Source organism: Zonotrichia albicollis, chromosome 1 (genome assembly GCF_047830755.1).
Source record: "Zonotrichia albicollis isolate bZonAlb1 chromosome 1, bZonAlb1.hap1, whole genome shotgun sequence".
NCBI classification, from domain to species: Eukaryota; Metazoa; Chordata; class Aves; order Passeriformes; family Passerellidae; genus Zonotrichia; species Zonotrichia albicollis.
This window is the reverse complement of record NC_133819.1, coordinates 48,927,444-48,950,631: the sequence shown is the minus strand read 5'-3', so window position 1 is coordinate 48,950,631 and position 23,188 is coordinate 48,927,444. Positions and strand designations below refer to the sequence as shown.

The 23,188-nt window shown below is 39.7% G+C and overlaps 1 protein-coding gene across 9 annotated transcripts in view; it reads left to right on the top strand.

Moving 5' to 3' along the window:
• The window catches only part of ARPP21 (cAMP regulated phosphoprotein 21), a 104,462-nt gene that overhangs the window by 63,526 nt on the left and 17,748 nt on the right, over positions 1 to 23,188 (top strand). For all 9 annotated transcript variants that reach the window (XM_026792719.2, XM_026792729.2, XM_074540751.1 and 6 more), the window contains one exon: positions 4,167 to 4,293. In XM_026792719.2, coding sequence (XP_026648520.1) covers positions 4,167 to 4,293 — 127 coding nt within the window. The remainder of the gene's footprint in view (positions 1 to 4,166; positions 4,294 to 23,188) is intronic.

Sequence of the window (23,188 nt, the reverse complement as noted above, 5' to 3'; positions counted from 1 at the left end):
TTAGTTTTGTGTCATCATTAATATTGTGTCATCTTTAATCATCTGACTCTTTGCAGAAGCCTTCTCCTTGAGAGTCTGTAATGACCCTAAGACAAAATCTTTATTCATAGCATATCTCCTCTATGAAACTTATTATGAAGAAGGTTGGGGAGTCACTGCAAATGAGCAGGGCTTTCCTTGATGATCTTTGAAAATTATAATGGAGGACATCTTACAAGGCCTTTTTTTTTTTGTTACCAGCTACTGTAATTATTATGGAGAGGGCAGGGAGGAAGGGAAAAGACCTTGAAGAATGACTGATCCCAGTCAGTTAGATATTGGGAAGAAATGGCACCTTCATGTGTCCATGCATCACTGGGGTTTCTCTTGTCTTCACTCCCATTTGTGTGACTGTATCAGTCGCATTAGCAATGGTGTCAGCAGCTGGATGGAAATGCTAGTCCAAACCTGTCTGGATATCAGCACTGTTAAGAGAGGGTAGAGTACCAGTGCAATGGTTGAATCAAGCTGTAAGCCAGTAGGGAGGCAGTTTATGAAAGTAAAATCATCCTGAAGTGTTTCTAAACTCCTGACCCTGCCATGAGGAAATAAACAAAAATAAACAGAGTGCTGGTGAATTTCATGGGTGCTGCTGGAGAGCACCCAGGGAGACACCCAGCCTCATAATGGGCTCATGGCTGTATGCGGACGGAACAAAGCAGGAAACCAATGCTGCACTGAGTGTCTGCACATCATCTAGGGACGTTAGAAAGAGGAGAAGGTAATGTCTAACTGTGCCATTTCATGAGTGTCTTCTGAAGTGACATGCCCAGTCCTGTTACAATTTAAGTTAAAGTGTTGTATAGGAGAGAAAAACTAGAATGCAGGGGAATGGTCAGCCTACAAACAAGGTAATTATTAAAAATCATACTAAAAATTATTTTTCACAGTCAAGGATTAAGACCAAAAATTGTGCTTTTAGACTAAAAGAGGTGGCATTTATTTAGGTTATAGTCTTAGAAGAACACTTTTTTGGTAAATTTATTTTAGTTTTAGGGTAACCATACAGCTTCATTGGCATGCTTGTTAGTGCCATGGAAACCTTCTGGTTCTGTAAATAAAATGTTTTACAAGCAAAAGGTTGAAGGTTGGATTGTGCATTTCACATGGGAATGCAACTCAAGTATAATTTGGCATGTTGGCTGGCTGCTACAGAAATGTAATGCTTTTTGTTGAAGAGCACATAAGTAAACGTTTTAGTAACACTGATGTGATGAGAAGGTAAAAAATTCAAGAGGATCAGCGCAGATGATGTAAGTGATACTTGTTATCTCTGATCCCTCTAATTCCACTGTTCACCAAAGTGGAATCAGAAAGGAAAAATAACATTTCAACTACTGACACACAGATGTACTCAAGATAAATGAGAATGGATCCATCCAAGCCCCTCAAGCATAAAAGACCTATTTTAGATCATGTCTATATTTTACACCAAGCCCTTCTTTTAATGTGTGAGCTTTTAAAAAACAAACCTGCCCCCTCACCAAACAAAAACTGAGCTAACAAAAGCAAAAACAACAACAAAACACACATAGACACAAAACCAAAAGAACAAATCCCATCAAAAGCCAAACCTCTTGTTTCCATGTCGTGTGCATAACTACTGTCCAATTCTTTAATTTTTATAAGTGAAAGATTTTTTTTTTACCCTTCTACTACTAACATTTTTTTCATGCTGATAGATTGCACTCTCATAAACTTTCAAGTGGGTTGCATAACAAATGTATTCCAATGAATTGAGAAAATGAGAGCAAGGGAAAGAACCCTTTGACCAATGCTGAGGTTTTATGTGTGTGGTAAAAATAAAGGAGTGTATGCTTTAGTGTATATATTTTTTTGCTCAGCTGGTTCAACTATAAACCTGACTTCAAAACTTAGATTCTTCAAGTTATGTTTTAAGGTTAATACCTACAGAATCATTTCCAAAGAGATAATTCTTATTGTTGCCAAATGCTCAAGTTTTTTAAATATCTAGGGGCTAGTCTGCACTGGAAAATGAGGAACTGGAGGGTAGATAAAACAAATCCTTTAAGTGATATTAAGCTCTTGGCAGGATAAGTGAGAGCAGTTCCACAGGGGTTTAATATTCTTTGGTTTGTAGAATATGTTAATAGAAAATAAAGAATATTTGAAAGAATGTCTGTTCTGTTCCTCTGCTCCAAGGCTGGATCAAATATTTCCATTGACTTGACTTAGAGTGGGTCTCCTCATTTCTTTCAAGCCTCCTGCTGCAGAGTGTTGCTGAGAGCAATCAGCTGTCCACGAGATGAGTTTATCACACTAAACTTTCCTGATCCACAGTTTATGCTGCTTAAAGAATGATTTTGTGTCTTAAACATGTGGGCCCACCTTCCTATTCCTTGTGGCTTTTCTTTGCAGAGAAACAAATTCTTAATAGTGGTGTCCATTCTACAAAGGCATTTTGGTTTTGTTACATTAGTCACTGACAACACAAATGGCAGGCACTATCCATTAGGTGTCACTTGGTATTGTCTGGAGGGAGGGTAGCTTACAGCATTTTCCAGTCAAAACCTTGTTTTTCTCATACTTGCTTGACTTGGCTGATAAAAGCAGAGAGAGGGGGGAAAAAAATCAATTCTTTGAAAAGAAAATTAATAGAAAAAAAAAATAAACACCCATCCTTGAAGAATGGATGGGTGTTCAGCCTCTTGATTGACAGATGCTGTTGACTGTCAGTTGGTCTGCAGGGTAATTTCCCTGACAACACCCAGTCCAGCTTTGTTAATCCTAACCCTTCTCCCACCACAGCTACCCATTCAGTAGGCTTCTACTTGCCCAAGTAGCAATCCATAGCCTATTCTTGTCTAATCTTTTGTGTCTATGCCATTTTTTTTTCCTCATCTGAGACTGGAAATTTTCCAAGGAGAATTTCTGATCTCTCTTATGATGTCCTAGCAGTCGTTACCTTTACTCTGCTAACTTTATGGATGATTGAATTGAATGATCTGTATCAGGAATATTTCTTCCATGCAGATAAAAGTGGGGAAAATAGTTCTTGTTTTTGCATGAAAAAAATAAAAGCATTTGGTCTGACTCTGTGCATATGTCTATGTAGGATAAATGCTATGCACAAAGTGAGAAAAAAAATTTTATTAAGAAATGCTGACTGCTGTGGCAGAAGCTGAGAGAGAAGCAATGTTCTCCTAAGCCTGTATCCCTCTGCAGTCTGTTCATACCATACATTGCCAAAGTCTATCAGATGCCTGAAGTATCCCTGACAGCTGAAAATGAAAAATTTTGAGTGCTTTGAACTTGTGAAGGGTCAGTTGAAAGCTGTTTAACTCAAATGTCTCTGTAACAGTGGTGTGGCATATATAGGAAAAAATCCTTTCCTGCAGTCACCATCATCTCACTTGTGTGATGTAGGAGATGTAGTACACGTTTCTCTGTAATAACAGTAATAATAGAAGAAAAAAGATGTCCATTTAGCAGAACTTGCTGACTTAATGCCTATCCTCAGCTCCTGCAAGAAAACAGCTATGATTATTTTTTGAACTGTAATTGTTTTCACAACAAGAGCAAGAAAGGTTTTAGAGAGAAATGTTCATGTAAGGAGGGATGTACATGTTAAACAGAAGCATCAATCTGATAATTTCCTTACAAGTGTTAGGGGTGCACATGCTCCATCTTGCTCTCCACCATGTTTCTGTGTATTTGTGCTCCTTGCTTTGATTGGACCATTTTCTCCGGGGTTCCTTTAATGGTTCAACATGCTGTCTGTAAGTGTTATGTTGATATGGAAGGTGTTGTTTGCATCTGTTTTTCTGCAGCTTTTGATATGTTACTATGATAAAATGTTACTGTGATATTTTTTCTTTGGTATATATATGTAGCTTTTTATGAATCTTATGTTTTTTTCTCTTTAAATTAAAATTCTTTTTTTTTTCCTATTTCTTAAAGTATCTGAAAATAAATGTGGGCACTTGTAGTCCTTTCCTAGCACAGCTGAAAGCAAGCAGCAAATCTTGAAGAGACAGGAGGCAAACCTCTTCTCTTGATTGCCATTACCACTAATATGCTTGATTTGAACTTCTGCTCCCCCTCCCTGTTTTGTTTTATTTTATGAATCTTTGATTTCTAGAGTTTACTGTTCTCTTTCTTTGCAGATGCCAGTGTATTATTACCCATCTGGTCAGTACCCTACCTCAACAACTCAGCAGTACAGACCCATTGCCTCAGTTCAGTACAACGCACAGCGGAGTCAACAGATCCCCCAGACTGCCCAGCAAGCAGGTATGTACATCTGGTACTCCTTTCTTCAGCTGCTCACAGTGCCTTTGCAGGTGAAACCTGCTGGTTGTGCTCTAACTGAACAGCAGAGGAGAAAGCTGGTTGCTGTTCTGTTTGAAAAGACAGTGGAAATTAGAAATTGAGAAGCCTTTTGCTTGGACATCCCGAGCAATGGAAGAGCAGGGGTTGCATCCTCTATCCCTGCAGTCCTGCATGCAGTGTCCTCAGTGTCCATGCTCCAAGTGCTGGGCTCAGAGACAGCTGAGAGGGAGCTGGTGTGAGCAGTCACAGTGCACCTTCAAGCCACCCATTGTGGTTGCCCTCTGCCATGGGAGCTCCTCAAGTGTTTGTACCGCCCTTTGAGGTGGGCAGGCCTGCAGTGAGGCAGAAGGGGCCGGTTGTTCTCCGCAGCTTGTGCTGTGCCTGTGCCAAGGAGCGGCAGGGCTGTGCGCGGTTGGCACCACGGGGAGCGGCTGCCCGCAGCAGTGCGGCTGGAAGGGGGGCCGTTACACTGTAAGAGAGTGAGTAGCAGGTCTCACAGTGAACCGGTCTCTTTTCCTGCTGTGTCACGCCACCCCGCATCACTCCAGAGTGACAGGGACAGAGGGGGAGCTGGGCTGGTGCGTGTTGGGAGAGAGCAGGAATTGTGGTTGTCAAAGAGTCGTCGCATTTCAAGGGAATAAATAATTCTGGTGCTGGAGGTTTTTAAAATTTATTCATTTCCTTTCTGTTTCTTTAGTGCACACCTTCCCTCATACGGTGTCTCAAACAGTAACTCCAGGCGTAGGGGGAGGAGGTGGAGGGGTGGGTTTTGTTTTTCCAGATTTTGTTTTTCCAGATGTGCCAGGTAGAACAAAGCATTCATCATTCCATGTCAGTTTGGCAGAAACCCTTAGAATGGCAAAGCAGATTCCCTGCAATAGCCTTGATATGGAAGTCATTTAAGATGCAAGTCAAGAGCCCAGACATGAGATGTGAACAAGACTTATGGGGTCATCCAGCTTGTCAACCTATCTCCATAATGTGACTGCTGGCAATTTTGTTCCACTCTCTCAGGCGCTCAGGGAGACAAAGACACAGCAAACACAGCTATAACTAAGCAATTCATTACTTTTTTTTATGCTGTTCTGTGTTCTAATAAAATTGGTGACATTTTGGTCAGTGTCAGTGTGACTGACTGTGTCTGCTTTCATACCTTCATATTATACATTCCTGAGAGAGAAGAGGGTGAAGTATTGCACAAAGGTCATCTGTCTCTTCTAGCTTCTCCTGCCTGACAGTCTGGTACCATATTTATTATCTCTATATAGTAGATCCTTGAAACAAAGTGCAAATCAACTTAGATGACATTATCTAGATCTACTGTGTTGTTATAAAACCATATTTGTCAGTTTAATGCTACATCTATAGCCTAGCGGAGAATATGGTAAGTGATATGCCCAAGAGATGGTCTGACATATGAGTGATGTTCCGGAGAAGATCCAGCTGTGTGAAAGTCCTAGTTTTAAAGATATACTGTAGCACAGGAGCTGTTGAGTGCAGACAAATGCAGAGATGCAAATGCTAATTTTGTTTCAGTGTTTACTGCATTGTTTTCCTTACATGTTTGGAAAACACGAGTCAAGGAGTTTGTGTAAAATTTCTAGCGCATCGGTCTTTCCCTGCATTCCACTCTTTGAGCTGCCTGCTCAGTTAGAAGTATTATTTTTATCTCTTGTTTAAAAATGAAAACATTGTGTCTACAGTTTAGACTCCCTGCTGTGGTGATGATTTTAAGTGTTTAGCTATTCTCAGATCTTGAGACGTGTCTGAGAACAATTTTGCGCACTAGTTCATCCCTTTGGCCTCTGATACATCCTTTTCCCTAGTCATGGTCCCAGCGTGTGGTAAGTGTGACAGGAAGCAGATTGCAGTTCCCTACAGGTCTTGTTTTGGAGGTGGTGTAAGAATCGTTCAGATTTACTGCATCTCTTGGTATTTGGGAAACAAATAGCTGTGTATGACCAGAAAATAGCAATCCACAAGCAAGTGTTTCAGACTTCCATTTTCTTCCCACACAGACTTAGCTTCAGATCAGCACACGAGGAGCCAGGGGTAGCGAGGGGCCAGAACAAGAAGCTATGATGGAAAATAGTGTTTGTGAAACAGAGTGTAGTATGGGAATACTCAGGATGGGAAGGGTGAACAGATGGGAAGGAGGCAGATGAAAAGATGATTTCTGAAATGGTTTCCCCAAAGACCTCACATCACTTGCTGCTGTTTCGGAGAGAGGACGGCTGTGGTGCAGGCAGGCCCAGGGGAGCCCAGCTGGATCTGCTGGATGGCTCCTACGCAGGGCGAGCAAGGAGGCAACCTCAGCCTGGCAGCTCAGGAAATACTTTATTTAAATTAAAAATTTGGCTGCCTGGAGGAGCTTTTGGAAGTTTTCCAAGCAACAACAAGGAGTTCAGATCTTACTTCCCCTGCTTTGGGATGCAGAGGTCAAAGTTTCATCTAATGTTAGCGATTTGTTTTCATTTTTGTTAGAAAAGGTCTCTTCAGGATGAAGCGATATTGATGACTTTTACAACAGACAGCTAAAGCAAAATATCTGCACAGCCTCTGTGGTGGCTGAGGGAGCCTGTACTCTCTCGTGGCTCTGGAAGAAGAGCAATATTGAGTTAAAATGGCTCCAAGGCAGAAAAAAGGATGAGCTCACCTAAAATTAGATTAGAGCTCTGGCAGCAATAAATCATTTGGAGAGAAGGCTGAAAACATTTTGTGTGTTTATTTACCCTTTTTATTTTTATTTGCCTAAGTGCTGGCTTATGTGAGAACCTAAGTGACCCATTTCTGGCAGAAGCCTAGTACAGTGTCCTCCATGAAGATTTTTTGTGCAAATGTTTGCCGTTTGAATTATGTTCATTTCTGTTTGAGCCAAAATGTGGTATCAGTGTAAACAGAAATACTTTTGTTTCACTCATGCCATTGTTGCTCTTCTTTGTTATGCTTTTTCTGCACCATTTTCGTGTTCAGTGCCAAGTTTTTCAAAGTGTTGCCATTGGGTGGGGCCAGGGTTGAGCTGGTGTCTGTCACACCATGGCATATGTACGATGTGATAGGTGGACTCTTAAGGTGTGTTCAGGCAGGTATTCTCAAAAACAGTATGCTCATTTTTCAAACCATTTGGGTATGTTGCTGTTTAAACCATTTCTGCCCTCTGTAACAGGTGATGCTGTGGAGTGCCCAGTTTTGGGAGCACATGGAAGAAAATATTATTTCTGTATTTGCATCTAGCAGTGCTTTCTGTAAATTGCATGTCTGGCATCATCAGTATTTCATTCTTCAGTAATTATCTCTATTTTGATAGACTGATCCTAGTTACTGTCTGAGTAGAAAAATAGAGATGTATTGATGATAAATCAGTAATTATTTCTATTTTGTCATGACAGAAGAAGTCAGCAATGTTTTATTTTATATCTGTGTGTCTATTTTCTCCTATTTTAGCAAATGCTGAGCACTTTGAGGATTTTTCATCTCTGAAGTGCTTCATAAGTATGAGCTGGATAAATACATGAGTATTATCTTCGGATATGCAACTCTTATTGCTGTTCACAAATGAACAAGCTGCAACAAATTACATTATTTTTTTCCTTCTCTGGTTCATTGTTGTGTGTTTGCCTCATGTTCCAGATAATTTCAGAGTGCAACAGAAATTTTATGGATAAAATAATATTTATCTTCTTGCTTGGGCCTAGTTCTAAGAGGCTGTTAGCTTGATTCATCATGCAGTTGTAAGGTAAATGTCTGTGGAGTGTTTTGCATCAGCAATGAAATAATCTTTTGAGGAGATTAAAGCTGAGATCTTTAGTAGATCTTTATGTAGCTATAGTACTTTGATAGTAAGTTTTCCTGCCAAAACCTTGCACTATAATATTTCCAAACAAAATAAGATGCTATTTTACATAATTTGTTGTTCTGTAATTTTGGAGATTAATGTAATGATGTTAGGATTTCTCATATATTCAAGAATCAACAAATAATGCCATTATAACCTGTTTCAGGGCCCAGATATCAGGAGAAGACTCAGAGAGAATAGGAAATTTCTCTATTTTTTTCCTAAAAGCAACATATTTGCTCGTGTACAGTAGGCTAAGAAAGTCCTAATATGAGAAAAATATATATCTGAACATTGTCTGGGTGTACAGTCCTTTCTTAACCAGTGTTCATGGATCTTCTGTAAACAGCAAGTGTTTGTCTTGAAGAAAAGGTTCCTGATGGAGAGCAGTATTATAAGCCTTTACAGCTTCCAGTAAAGTAGAAGAGGTAATTGTCTCTTAAATGCACCTCTGAAACAAATTTTAAGTGAAGACAAAATGTACCTTAACAGAGTCCATAAATTTTTTTAGGTAGGCATCAGAGTCAAAAAGACAATGAAATACTGAATTTTTGCTTAATTTAATCATTTCAGTGTCAGCATAATTGAAGAGTGTTAACTTCAAGCCTCTTTTATCCTCTTTGTCTTCTGAAAGCATTTGTCACCATGAGCTGATACTTAGTGGGAAAAAAATGGGGGAAGGGAAATGTGCAGCACTAAAAACAAAATTGGTTTGTTATCATGGTCATTAGAGAACCTTATAAAGAAAGATTGCTGCTTTCTACCTTCATTACCAACCTGACAAGAGCTCATGGTCCATGATGGATTCGTTTCCATAATTCTGTCTATAATTTCACTGCTTATATAAACATAAACAACTTCAATTTTTAAGTATCTAATTATCTGAAGAAACTGTTTCTCTAACAGTAATTGCTCACTGTGTTATAGAAATGGATTTGTATGGAAGGTGTCCATCTGTGTTCAGTGCTATTCTTTTCAGCAGATACTGCTGCTCCTAAAAAGCAGTGAATCACAAGGAGGGTGAATCTCATTTTCACAGAGGCTTGACAGGAACAGGAGGGACAGAGCCCTACTGTTCTAGATACATAAATGTAGTGCTATGCTCATTAATGTTGATGGAAGGCTTTGAATTTTATAAGAATTTAGTGAAATAGTATGACCAGATCAAGAGAGAGTTTGGAGAAATTTCAGTCGGACTAAGTTAAAAATTGTGATCTTGAAGTGATCCACACCGATGTTATTAGTTTCTGTTCAAGTATTTTATGTTTAAATTATCCAGAAGCTTAGAGCTTTCCCTACAAGCATGCTTCCATTTAGACAGGATGTCTCGTCCTGGGAGGATGTCAGGTAGCCCATGCTACCTGAAATTTTGTGCTCTGGATTTCATTCTTCTTACTGCCTGAGGAGGATGCTGTGAACAAATAGTTCATTCAAGACTTTTTGAGAAGGTTGCTGAATGAGTCAGGATTCAGGCTTAAATTTTTTTCAATTTCTAATCTTAAAACCACTAATCCTTTTGTCTTCCTGACTTTATGCAATAGTGCTGCACCAGTACTGAACCAGCATTCAACTTTATAGAATATCTGTAATTTAAATTAATAGCAGAATTAATACTATCACACTTCCTACAGCATACCTGACTCTGAAAATTAAAAGATGAAATTACTTTTTTCAGAAAGCTTTGTTCTTCCTCAAATGACTTGTTTAATTATTCAGGATTCACACCAGGAGAGGGGAAGTATTGAGGGAAGAGAACACTGGTAGGTTCAGCAGCTAGAATGGTCTTAAGACAGGCACTTATTTCTGGTTTTCTTTCAAGGCATCACAAGTTGTATTCAACTTCTCTAATGCTAATTAGAATTTAAGCCATTTCTGACAGCATTTCCAGTGTTTCAAAGTAAAATACAAATTTTTTAATTTTAATTTTGTTGTAGAGAGTGTGTTAGTCTCATGTTAGTTAATACACAGGAACAACAGAGAGAGAGGAGTATTTCTAACAGTGTTGTACAGTAGACAGAACTTCAAAATAGCCTTTGTAAAAATTACAGAGGCTGTATGATAATGAAAATAACACACTAAGGTATTCAACAATGTCTACAAAGAATCTTTGTATTTCTGGCTTTTCTTTGCTAAAAAGAGTCATACATCATCTCTGCTGCTAATTCTGTGTTGGATCAATGTGCAGCACTCCCACTTCTTGCGGTGGAATTTTCCAGCACTGAATAATTGAGAGGTTTATATTGTAGTCCTTGAGAGCAAAGGCAGATTTCATTTTTTTTTTTTTTTTTTTTTTTTTTTTCTGATACCATCCTGCCATTGGCAGAACTAGTGGAGCGCCGCCATTGACAGAAATGCTGGAAAGCCTTTCTGCAGGGACAAAGGCCATCTCCAGCTCTGCTTCAGGCACGCTGCTCACAGGAGGTCTGTAGACTTTGGGGCTCACTTCTATGTAGCTGTTCTGCAGATGAAAGCATGCAGTGGAATGCAGAAGTGGAGGGCTTTTGGGTCTCAGCTAATAATGGAAAAAACTCTGAATGTACAGCAGAGATCTGCACTGTGGGAAGGAAGAGCAGGGGGAGCTTTTGCCTCACAGTTGCTATTGATTGAGGGTTTAAGAATCGAAGCACACTTTGCAGTTGTAAAACTCCATAGAACAGGACACATATTTAGATTGGGAGGCAGTAAAAGAATCATGTGTGAGTATGCTGGAGGAAGGGCCGACAGTGTGCTTTCAGTGTTAGGGCAGAGGAACTCAAGAATGATGTCGCAGTAACTGAAGCAGTGCTCTGCTAACCAGTCCTGATATATTATAAAGTCACAGTGTCTTTACCTGAATTTTGTTCAGCCTTTGTCAGAGGCTCTTATTGTTTACCTAAACTACCCACAGGAACAGCATCCCTCTGCAAATGCAAGGACATTTTTATTTGCACTCACCAATGGTAGTTATATAGAATGTATTAATTTATTTAGCAAATTAGCATTTTTTGAAAGTTCTCCTTTGTTAGTTTGCAAGTGAAATAATGCTCATAGTATGGATGTGTAAAAGAGGCAGTCCTTGAGTCTTCCCAAAGAAAGCAGCTGGTTTCCTTAGCAACTGGGAAGGATATGTGATACCCCTCCAAAAAGTTGTTCACCTCTTCCCCAGGTTCTGCTCTCTGTTGCAGTTCACTCATTATGCACCAGAGCAGAAAGCATTCCTGCAGCATGAGCTAATTGTAATGCATGATGGCTGGTAGCTGTCATTGGTATTGAACAGAAAATAAAAAAAAATTGAATTTGCTGTCTGAGTGTCTGGCTCTAACAACAGCTTGATTATTTCTGTTATTACTAGTAATACATAGCCCCTGCTGAGGTTTCACTTCCAGTGGGTATCTCTGGCATTTGTCATTATGAATGATAAGGATAAACACAGGTTTTCTTGCTGCAGACCCTGGTGAGGGTTCTTTCATGTCTGATGGGATGTAGATTGAGGAAGGAAAGAAGTGTTTCTTTATTTGGCCTTGGTTGCCAGTCCTAGGACTTTGCTGTAAATGTGAGTAATTTTATGTTAATTCACTCCAGAATGGAAAAATAAAGCTGCTATTTCTGCTTCTGCTTATGTGTTGGTGGCAAGACATGACTATGACCCGATCAGGAATGTTAATTTCAGGATGGAGAGACAAACAAGCAGCATTCCTCAATATGTTGAACTGCAGTTCCTTGTTCCACAGTGCCTTTTTTAGAAGTTTGAATCCCTAGTGCAACAAGTAATGGGAAGTCAGATAAGCTTTTACAGTTTCTCTGAGAAGAGCTGAGATTAAAAGTGCTTCAACACAGATTTTCATTCTGAATTTTTACATATTTAATTGAACTTTTCTTTTCAATGCACTTCCCAGGATCCTAGTGTGTTGGTTACAAATGTGGTCTTTTGATTACAAATGGTCTTTTGATTACTGTCATGTAAATGCTTAAGGACAAAGAAAAAAAAAGAAGCCATGCTGTGCAATAATGTTTTTTTGTCATACCAAGGAGCTACAGCAAATCTTAAGACACCTCCTAACTAAGAACTAGGTATGAAGAAATACAAATATGAAGAAATTTTCTTTTTCACTCCTGAGACCAGGAAGAGAGCTTGCAATCAAGTCTAAAAAAAAAAATGTTAAGGCATCTGCCATGGTGGCCATCCAGTTCAGGACTGTTTTCCACCTCTCAAAAATGTTCCTTAGCTTAGGTAAATCAGAAAAAGAAAGAAAAAGCTTTTACTGTGGCAACTGTTTCTTCATTCACACCTGTAAAAAGTTGGGCATCCAAAGCTCCTACTGAGTGCTGAAGACAGGAAGCATATTTTTTATATTGTTGGACATCTAGAGTCCCCAAGTGTGTTTTCCTAAATGTTAGTGTTTGGAGTAATTTGTGGATCTGCTGCAGTTTGAGTTTCTCATTGTCTTCATTCTTGGTGTTCCTTAGATTTGCTTGCAGAATGAAAACCCACAGCCATCATGAGACATGGGCAGTGGACTTTGCCTGAAAATACCAGCAGTCTTTTTCTTGTAGCAAATAATCTCTCTCTGAAGGACCTTGGCCCTGTGGCATTGCTTAAAGAAAAAGAAGAAAAAAAAAAGACCCAGCCATTTCTGAGCAAGCAAATATTTAGGCTTATGTGTATGTATGTGTATATATATGTGCTTTTGCTCTTTCTGTCAGTGTTATCAAAACATTTTGTTATGTGCTTCAGCACTGTCCTCAGGACTTCCAAGTAGCATGCTGGTAAAACAGAACATCTTCAATAGCATCTGCTCAACATTGCTGCATTTCCAGCTTTCTCTTTGTTGAGAGCTACCTTCATCAGGTACTGAGTCTGGAGGAGTGCAGACCTTTATACAGGTCCTACAAATGAACCTCCACAAATTGAATTTTTAAGGTTCCCAAGTACTACTTTATAGAATAAGAAAAAGAGAGGAAATGTATTAAATTATAAGAAGCAATGTGCAACTTCAAAATGATTGCTGGATTAATAGTTTGTATCAAATGGCAATTTTAATTCTCTCTCAATTGGAGAAATAGAAAGCAATTAATCTTCTGTAGCACATTGTGAAAAATAAGGGCTTCTACAGGATCTCAGTGAAGCTGTTCCTTCACTTAACCTTGAGCTGGGCAATAAATAATTATAAATGCAGCTACATCGCAAGGCAAAAGTAATTTGGTGAAATAGAATTATCATCTAATGCAGGAATAAGAAACTTGAATTAGGTTTCCTGATGTTCTTTGTTCCAGAAGAGTATGAATTTGATTGTGATTTGTGCATAAGAGAGTGTAGCTGGGGTTTTACAGAGTGGATTTTATACCCAAGCTAACACAAGATGATTTATATTGCAATGTTGACATAGGCAAATGCTCTTGTGCTCTCTCAGCTATAGCTCACATAGAGCCTCTGATGAGAGGACTTGTTTTACAGAGGGAGAAGGTAATGTCCAAGGTGCATGGGTGCATTAACATCTGTCAAAGAATTTCCTGCTCTTCACTAAGTACTACTGTCAGTACTGCCTTCCACAAAATTTTCAGTGGGTCCCTTCATATAAAGTTTCTGTTCCACTGTGGAGTGGTGCTGAGGAGACTGAGGATACAACAGAGGGCTGCTTCATCCTGAGCTTCTCTCTTGCCCACAGTGCCTTTCCTTATAGCTCCCATGCAAACCTTGCAGATCCCAAAGCAGTGTTTTTAACCTCGCTTCACCTTGGGACTTTCCAGCCAAGTCAGTGGAAGCTGGCTGGTGAAAGGATCAATGAAGCATGTATGAATGGGTCAGCAGTTCATGTCATGGAGCAGTGCACAGGATACTCTGGGAAGGAGAGACAAAGGATGTGAGAAAAAAAATAAATGCAGGAGTGAAAAGAGCTGTATCTTTTGAGTGCAGAACCCCCTGCCTCAGCATCCTGCTTCACTAGAGCAATAGGCAGGAGCTATTCAAGCCCCAGGCTAGTTCCATAAAAAAGGGAAGCCATGAGTTTGTTATGTCTGTTTCTGTTCAGGAAGAAAGCATTCCTAAATATAATAAAGCAAATATTATTCTGCTTTTCTTTGAATTGTTCATCTCTGTTTCCCAGAAATCTGTCTTTGCAGGATGAGGAGCAGGAAATTTGTTCCTAGAAAACACAGCTAGCAGTGGCAGTGGGTTTGTAGGGCATTGTTGAGTCTGCACACTAATTTCTTGGAGATAATGTATGTATGGAGTGAGCCATATTTGTACTTCCCTGGTGGACACTTCACAGTGATTAAGACTCATCTACTTTCACCCATTTCTTCTCGATGTTGATAGTGTGCTGTGGAGCACTTACAAACTAAACTGAAGATTTATTTCTTTTTATAAATTTAAATAAATGTGATGTACAGTTGCTCATACACTCATAGTTTCTTCTCTTGAAATTTGAGATTAACCAAATGATTACAAAGGCTGATGTGGTGTGTCAAAATTTATGGAACTAAAGAAGGTATGGAATAGAAGATACGGAGCTAACATTTTTACCTTCCCCCACACACACACTTTTTCCCCCCTTTGATGTATTTATTTGTTCCATTATAAGGAAAAATGTAGAAGTGCAAAGCTAACCATTTTTTATTAAAGGCTATATGTGGTCCTAAATCAGTTTCCTGACCAATTTGAAACCTAGAGGAAGGAGAAATTCAGTTCAGTATCTGTCTGCTCAGTCTACTTGGTCCTGATTGCTACATTGCATAAGTTTAGAGTGGTGTTTGGAATGCATTAGACTGCTCTTTTTGCTATAATGTGGCCCATTGTGTATTTAGAAAGGTATGATTTATTGGAGAAACAGGTGTGGGCACATGGAAAACCAATTTGTCTTAGAGAGTTATTTCTAGATGACTAGAAAAATGTTGATTCCAAGTAGGCCATAATTAATCAGCAAGAAGTCTTTTCCTGAGTTTCCTCCTGTAGGTAAACAGACTCAGGACATCCATCAAATTGAAACTGAGAGAATGAGGGGGAACAGCCTGAGTCTCCAGTTAGCAAAGCAGTTGTATTTCTTTGAAGCAATCCCAGCAGGGTGCTTTGCTGAGTGACTGCAAAATTGGCTTCGAAAACAAATCCTGAATTTCTTATTTTTATAGGTTTTTTTAAATTTTAATATACTTCTGGTGGCTGCTGCATACCAAGAAGGTGAACAATGACATAGAAAATGGGCTGATAAACCAAAATCTTTCTCTGATTTCCCCTGAAGTGGCCTCACACCTTTCCTTTTCATCTTCTTTTCATTATGTTGTGGTGTGCAAGTCTATCAGTAGTTACTTAGGGAGCTCTAATCATGCTGAGCTCACTAAGCACAAAAGTAAATGTCAAAAACTTCTGTTGATTGTCTGGTTTAAAGCAGCTTTGTCACAGTGCTTTCAAAAACTTTAGGTGTGGAGATGTTTGATCTGGAGATGAAACAAGTGGTAGCCTAGTTTTTATGCTATACTCTAGTAATCTGAAAATCTCAGTAAGTTTTGTTAACTGTAAATGTGATTTCACTTGGTTTATGTCTGTTTTGTGCTGTGAGAGATCTGTAATGCTGAGAGGTAGGGCTTGCACTGCACACTGTGCTGGCCATGGAGCAGGGGTGGATGTTGGTGGATCTGCTCTGCAGGTGTTTGATTTCTGATTTTGCTTTAGTAGATGCAAGAATGTGTCATTCATCTTCTTGTTCAACAGTTTGGGAACTAGAGTCATTTTATAATACCTAAAAGTCAAAGAACTCCCAGCTATCCTTCATTTATGGTAAGGTCCATAGAGCTTAATGATTAGAGAATATTCAGGGAATGTGGAAGCTTTCTGGATGTAGAAAAGGGGGTTCAAGTGTCCATGGCAGGAATCAGCCCTTGGTTGAAAACCACCTGCTTAATTTTCAAGACTTGACTTATTTTCAAAAATCTGAAGAACCAGCTTGTTGGCATGAATCCCAGAAGTCCAGCAGTTAGGTGAGGTCATGCATGTAGTTTCATAATTAGGTTGTGCTGTAAATAAGGAAAAGCTATAATCAAAATTGTTATTCAATTCCTTAGGTAAAGGTCATGTGTCACATCTTTCTAGTGGTTTTGAAACTAGGTATAACTTTAGATTAATTTTCCAAAAAAGCCTATGAATTGCTCAAGAAACTCCCTTAGTCTTGATGTACAATGAAGATAGTAAAAGCACTGTTGTAGGATTCAGTATATTAGCTGAATGTTTGTCTTTGCTCAGAAATTGGCTATCCAAGCATTTTCTGTTGCCTTTTAGTGTCTAAAGAAGGACTGAATTAAGATGCTGAATCTGTCTTCTTAAAAGCTAGTGTATCTGAACACCTGTAATTTCTCCAACTCACTGTATCTGTCCCACTAGGAACACAGCCTGTGGACTGCTGGTGTCCTTGGGAAGATTTATGTGGGGCCCAAGAGCTGTCCTTCATTGCATGAATGTTGGGGTCTTCCTAGGCAGACCTGCTTGTTTCCTTAGGAACAGTGAATTCTTCTTGGATCCCGACTGGCCAGCAGCTGATTTTTTAACACCTTTAATACAAATGCTTTTTAATGACCCCAAGACAAGTTTGTGTGGAGTTTTTTCCTTTTCTTTTTCTTTAGTCTGCCTTGTGTCCATCTGTTTCTTTCCAAAGATGAACCTCTTTATAAAATTCCCAAAAGCCCTACATGTGTGTCTTCTGAGAAAGAGGAGAATGTGCTTAGGTACGTCTGTTCTCCCCCATGTGACTAAACAAGGGGAAAAGAAAAATTGTGGCTTCCAGCGCCACTTCTCCCCAGGGCAGGAGGTTAACATTTGACAAGATATTTGCCCTTTTGAAGAGCCCCAGCAAAAGCAGATGCAGATTTCATCGAGGCTTGATCTTTTGAAATTCACTTTGCCTACTCAGCCAACTTCTCACAGGATTTTTCCCACAGCTCACAAAGGATCCATCTGGAGAAAACTGCTAAACAATGTTTACCAATCCATCTGTGCTCTTGAATGTCGAGACCTGTGTAAGGGCTGAGGTAAAGTCTTTATAAGCTGTCATGCTGAATACTGTTTTGAAGTCCTCCTGTGGTTTGCAACATAGGAAATGTAAAGATTAGGAATTCTGCTGAAGCATTTTTCACATGAATTCCAATTCTTCAGCAATTTTTAGGGCAAATTCTGTTGTAATATACATGATTGTTAGGTAATTAAATACTGGATCTCATTCATATGTGCCTATGTCACTGGAATTAAGGTTGTAGGGAGTACTTTTGCATTGCCTTTTTTCTGATTTCTGAATACTTAGCCTTGCTCCCTGGTGCTCTCCAAGGCCATTCAGACACAAATGCATCGACCTGTATTCCAATTTTTGAAAGCTGGAAATATGACCTCTAAAGAGAATGCAGCTATAGCCAAGCAATGACAAGTTTCTTCCAGTTTTCAGTGCTTGTTTTTCATTTCAGGGATCTGTTTGTCTCTGTATAGTTGTCACTCTGTGTGGTTTGCTGCAGATTTATTTATCAAGCTTTTTCTTGCAATTCAATGTATCCCTAACTTGAGGAATAATGCAGTTCTCTGCTGAAGTGTCCTTCAGTGGTGAAGCTGCTGTGATCACACTGTGGAGCAGGGTTGGCATGAAGGGAATCTTGGGGAGTATAAGATTTCTCTTTAGTTTGGACCTTAACCTTCTGCTGGTGTGAGCTGACATTTGGACAGGTGCATCTGCACAGACCATCCTGCACCACCAGAATTCTGATTTGCTTGCAGGGTTGGGAAAGAATGGTGCTGCATACTAAAATATGTGCAGGCTTTTCATCCTGGCTACTTCAGCCTTTGGTCTTGAAAAGCAGATTATTATCTATTGAGTAAGAATTGTATTTGTATTTTGGCAGTATGTTAAAATAGAGCCTTAGCAAAGAGACACCAGTTGCCCTTGCCTGAGAAGTAATATTGATTTCAAGAAGATGAAGAAGCTTTTGTCTTCTTGTTACAAAAGATTGTAATATTGACATAACAGAAACTGAAAAATTGAACATAATGTAGTGGGGAATTTTCCTTTCAGTTGAAGGACAGCACTGCAAAAACATTCTTTTTAGTTACTAGGCTGTAAAAGCATGTGGCAAAATACTCTCTGCTTTTATACTATATTTACCTTCTATGACAGCTTTCCAGAACAGTGTCTTAGGCCTGGGAATCCCGCTGCTATTTTCTTGTACACCTAAGGAACCTGACATGTATGGAGCATTTCTAGTTTTTGTGTTAATTTGTTTGTGTTGCTGAGCCCACATCTAAAGTCATGGCTAGGATATTATTGAATACCTAGTATAAATGAAGGGAGTGGTGGGGACAATATACCTCAGCAAGTTTCAGAGACCACATTTTCTGCTTTCCTTTTGATGGTGCTTTCTGTGGAATCTTCCCTTGCAAAGAGAATAATGAAATCATAAGTCCATCACACTATTAAAAGATGCTGGGTTTTGTTCTGTAATGAGATCTCAGAGGCCCAGGACACCATTCCTGCTCTCCCTTGGGAAGAAAAATGAGCTGCAGCTGCAGCAGCTTGGCTGGCTGCTGTGGCCAGGGAGGCTGGGAAGCTGTCAGAGGAGCTGGAGATGGAGCAATAGGTTTCCAGTAATTTTGGCTCTTTAGACAAAATAACATCTGTGCCCATAAAGAGAAGTTATCCTTCCAGGGAAGTGTCCTGAAAGACATTTCAAAGCCTGCAGTGCAGAAATGGGGTTTTGGGAAGAAGGTGAATTTGGAACGTATTTAAGAGTGAAATCTTTAGGGAACAGGGGATAAAGTGAATGTTTTCTGGGTTAGAGTATGTGGGAGGAGTATAAATAAACATTTTCTGGTCACTTTTACTGTGACTGCTGGAATGCTGTGAGGGTTATTTCCTTGCTTCAGGAGATCAAGTCACAAGGAGGTGATGGGACAGGGAGGGGTATTGCTGTTTCTTCTAAATAAAGACAACAGGCTATAGCAATGACTGCTGCCTCCTACCCAATTTGCAGTAGAGGGGAATTATCCCTCCCCTGCTCAGAGGTAAAGTTTAGCAGAATATTTCTGGTTTTTTGGTAAAGTAGAATTTGAGGAATGCTATCGACATTCCTTTATTTAAAGTGAAAAACATGAATCTGAAATGTACAGACTAGAAAAAGAAAGGGGGGAGTGCATTCCTTGTTCCAGTTTCCATATCCAAGTTGTTGTTGAAGGAACAAAAATGCTCTCATTTCTTTCCCTTGCTTGAAGTAATCTATTTATGCCTTGTATTTCTATGAAGTGCTGTAGAAAAAAATTGTAATTACACTGTATGAAGCTAATTCTTCTACGCTGAATTAAGTTTAAATTAATGTTGAATCCATATTTCCATTAGCAAGCAATGAAAAAGCTATTAAGGCTAAGGCATAACACACAATCAGTTCAATTCCTGCAAATGTTTCTACAGAAGCATGGTGCTGCAGAGCTGTAAATAAATGGAATACCCTGAAATGTGCTGTAGTATCAGTGCTACCTAAAATTTCAATTCAAGAAAAAATATTTTTTCTTCTATTAGATTAAAAGTACGGAGGGGGAAGGTTCAAAAAGGTACTGAGCTCTTTTTACCTATATGTTTTAGGAAAATTAGGAAAATCAGTTTTATCCCTTTTGCATTTTCTCCAAGCCCCCACCTGTAGGGAAAGCATTTAGCTCACTTACTTTTAAAGTATCAATCCATGTATAGGTGTTTTATATCCTTTCAGTTACAGTGTCACTGGGCCATTTTTCATTCAGAGCCAGTAAATACAGAAAAACTCCAGAAATGGCCAACTTCCACTAAAAAGTTACTCCCAGGCTCATTCTGTTAGCATGCCATATGCCTGAGGTCCTCAGGTTATACAGTAATGGGTATCATAGAAATAGGATAGATACTCATTATCACTTCCCAAGGGAGTGTTTTGGATTAAATAAGTTAAAAATTCCCACCAGGCAGGAAGTCTTTGTTAAATGTGCTTTATTTTTTGCAGATGAGCTCATTACAGTATAACTGCTGATAAACTTCTTTTGATCCATGGCAAGATGTAACTGCTTTGGCCTAGCCATTAATTCAGGACACAAAGATGAGCTTACCAGTGTGTCAGAATGGGAGGACTGCAATAATTGGAGGCAGATATAATTTATTGAACTTTCCCCTAGTAATATGAGAAGAGCCTGAGACATGGCTCTCCATAGCACTGCCCAGGGCTGTGTGCTCTTCAAAGGACACCCCCTGAAGTCCAGGTTGACTCTGAAGTCAGTCTTCATCTATGCTGGTACATCAGAGGACAGAATTTAGCCCAAAGTGTCTTAAAATAATTTTTCAGTGCTTTACATTAGCAAAACCCTGCTGTGGGTTAAGGCATTGTCATCATGCTTTCTCTGTGCTCCTTTGCCAGTGCTGCTCTGAGCCCTGGGAAGAGCGTGGCTTTTTCTGTGAGATTGAGCTGCTGTGATCAGTGAACAAGTGTGCCCAGAAACTTGATTCCCTCACAGAAGGGGTGCTGCAGGTGGGGACTGCAGTGTCCCCATCCCATTCTGGGTGTTTGCAGAGCTAAACCACAGCAGCTCTTGGGTCTCTTTGCCCACTGTGCTGAAGCCGTGCAGTAGGTGTGCTCTAGGTCCGTAGCCTGCACCTTGCCTCAGTCCTACAGCCTGGAAGCAGGAGGCAGTTATTTTCCAGCTTCCACCCAAGAGGTGGCATCTAAATTGTGACCCGCTGAGCCAGACTTTGTTCCAGAGCCAATTTGTAAATGCTCTGTATGTCAGTTTTAGCTGGGAAGTCCCAATCAACTCTCACCATTGTAACATTATCTTCCAAAGAGCCAATGAAAATACAGCTTTGATGTGTTTCTTTTGGCGCTCAGATGCCATGGCATGTGAGGTATTATCCTGAAAACCACATTATCACAGTAACTTAGGGCCTTTGGGCATCTGATGTTGCCAATTGCCTTCACTTCTTGCTGGTATGTAATTTATCACCAGCGTGGCCTACCCTGCTAATATGCACCCTTTGTGGGCAGAGGCAAAGCTAATATACTTTCAAAGTGTATTTGAATTGCTTCCATAAATCACAGCTGTCACTGTGAGCAGTTTTATCACTTGCCAGAACAATATGTTATGTTCATGCTTTATAGCCTTGGTACTATTCTGAACTACTATTTGTCTAAATTGTAATGCATCATGACTTATTTTATCAAACAAATTTGAGCAGCCCCAGGTTTTTTATTATTATTCTATTTTTACATGGAAACACTGTAAAGAACAGCATTTTTATGGGACATGCTTTATAGTTTTAATTATTACTTTTTACTGCTAATTAGCTCTATGATCTCTAGCAGTTTGCTTTCTGTGTGTTAATTTTCATTCTTCTAAGAAGTTCATGCAGCTGGGGCAGCTTTGTTTTTGCAGCTCATTTCCTCTCCCACTCTGCTGTGTAGCAGGAAGAGCAGCTACATGGCAGTCATGAGCTATGGAGTTGGAGGTGGGGAGGAGGAGCCTCATAGATTTTATTTGCTATCTGTGCAGAATATCCACCAAATTAACCAATTGTGCGGATTTAAAATAAAAAGCCTTGTGAAATCCAGAAAGCACTTGCAGGCAAGAACTCAAGGAGAGAGAACTCAAGGATGGTGTAGCAGGGAGGTCATGAGTAGTTATTTATGCCTAGGGCGTAATGAGTGCCTTCATCTGGGAGTGCTTCCCCTGAGCCATAGTGAGCAGCTGGGAGCATGAGCAGCATGAGAACTCAGACTCAGAGCCATGCCTGGCTCAGGCAGGGCTGGGGAGCGGGACAGTTGTGCCTCAGCAGCCAGAGCCACCCACCTGGGCAGGGACCAGCTGTGCCTGCCCCATCCCTGTCCCGTCCCTGCCCCGGGCTGCTCCCATCTGCCAGCCCAGCCTCCCCAGCAGGCAGCTCCTGCTAGCACCACTGAAACTCTGCACAGGTGCAAGCTCATCCATCATGTTTGACTTCTTCTGCCATAGATTGAGATCTGCTTGTGAGTGGGACCTGTGACTGGTTCAGGACTTCACTGCAATAAAAGACTCTCCTCAGCTCTTCTTTCTCAGAGATGCTCTGACATCAAATGCACTGTTTCCAGAACAGTAAAATATCTCCTTTTTTTACAGCCATGCTTAAAATACCAGTGAATATTTATGAACCAATTTGCCATGGCTTCTCCTGTGATGGGAAAAAAAAAGAGTAGTTTTTTTTTTTTTTTTAATTGATGCAATAGCTCATTCCAGAATATGAGAATAAGGTCTATAAAGTAGTCAGTTTTATAATTAGAAAATTATTTATTTGCAGCAGATATATTTGCTAAAATGTGAAGATTGCAGTCCTCTGCTTTTTAATGTGAAAAAGATAGGCTAATTGTTTAAAAATGAGCAGTGTCTCTGATGGAATTTTTTAGGTGTAGATCAAATTCTTTGACATGGGCAGTAGTCTAAAGGTATGACTTAGGTTTGTCCTTTTACAGAAGTTAGTGTTTATTCTCAAGGTTTGCACTCAGAATGAGCAGTAGTTGCTAAAGAATGTTCTGCAGATGTATTTGCAGATCCTGTGATTTTCTCTTTTCAAAAATTTTAGCTACACAAACATTTTCAGCAGATTGACTAGGCACATCAGCTACCACTTCAGAAATGCATGTTGTAAATTTTACATGAAGAGACATTTTTGGCAGCTGCTTTGTGCTTTGACTTTGAGCAACCCCAGAAAGGGTATGTGAAATCAGTTACCCCATCCAGACCACGTAAGCAAGAAACAAGGATTTTAGCCTAAGGATGATTTGGAGGATGGTACTGTATTAAATTCAGTGATTGCACATGGAGGATTTCATATATAATGAATATATTCTTCTGCCCATGTACATAGATTGTTTCATAGGATGAGAGTAACTAAGGGTGGAGGATAGTCCCAATTTATGTGAAAAACAAAAAGCACTAAGAAACATGTTTTTCCCAGAGAAAACATCTCTCCCACCTCAGCTGAGCCTGGGGAGCTGGCAGATGCTTTTAGCAAGCATTGTAAAGCCTCTGTAAAC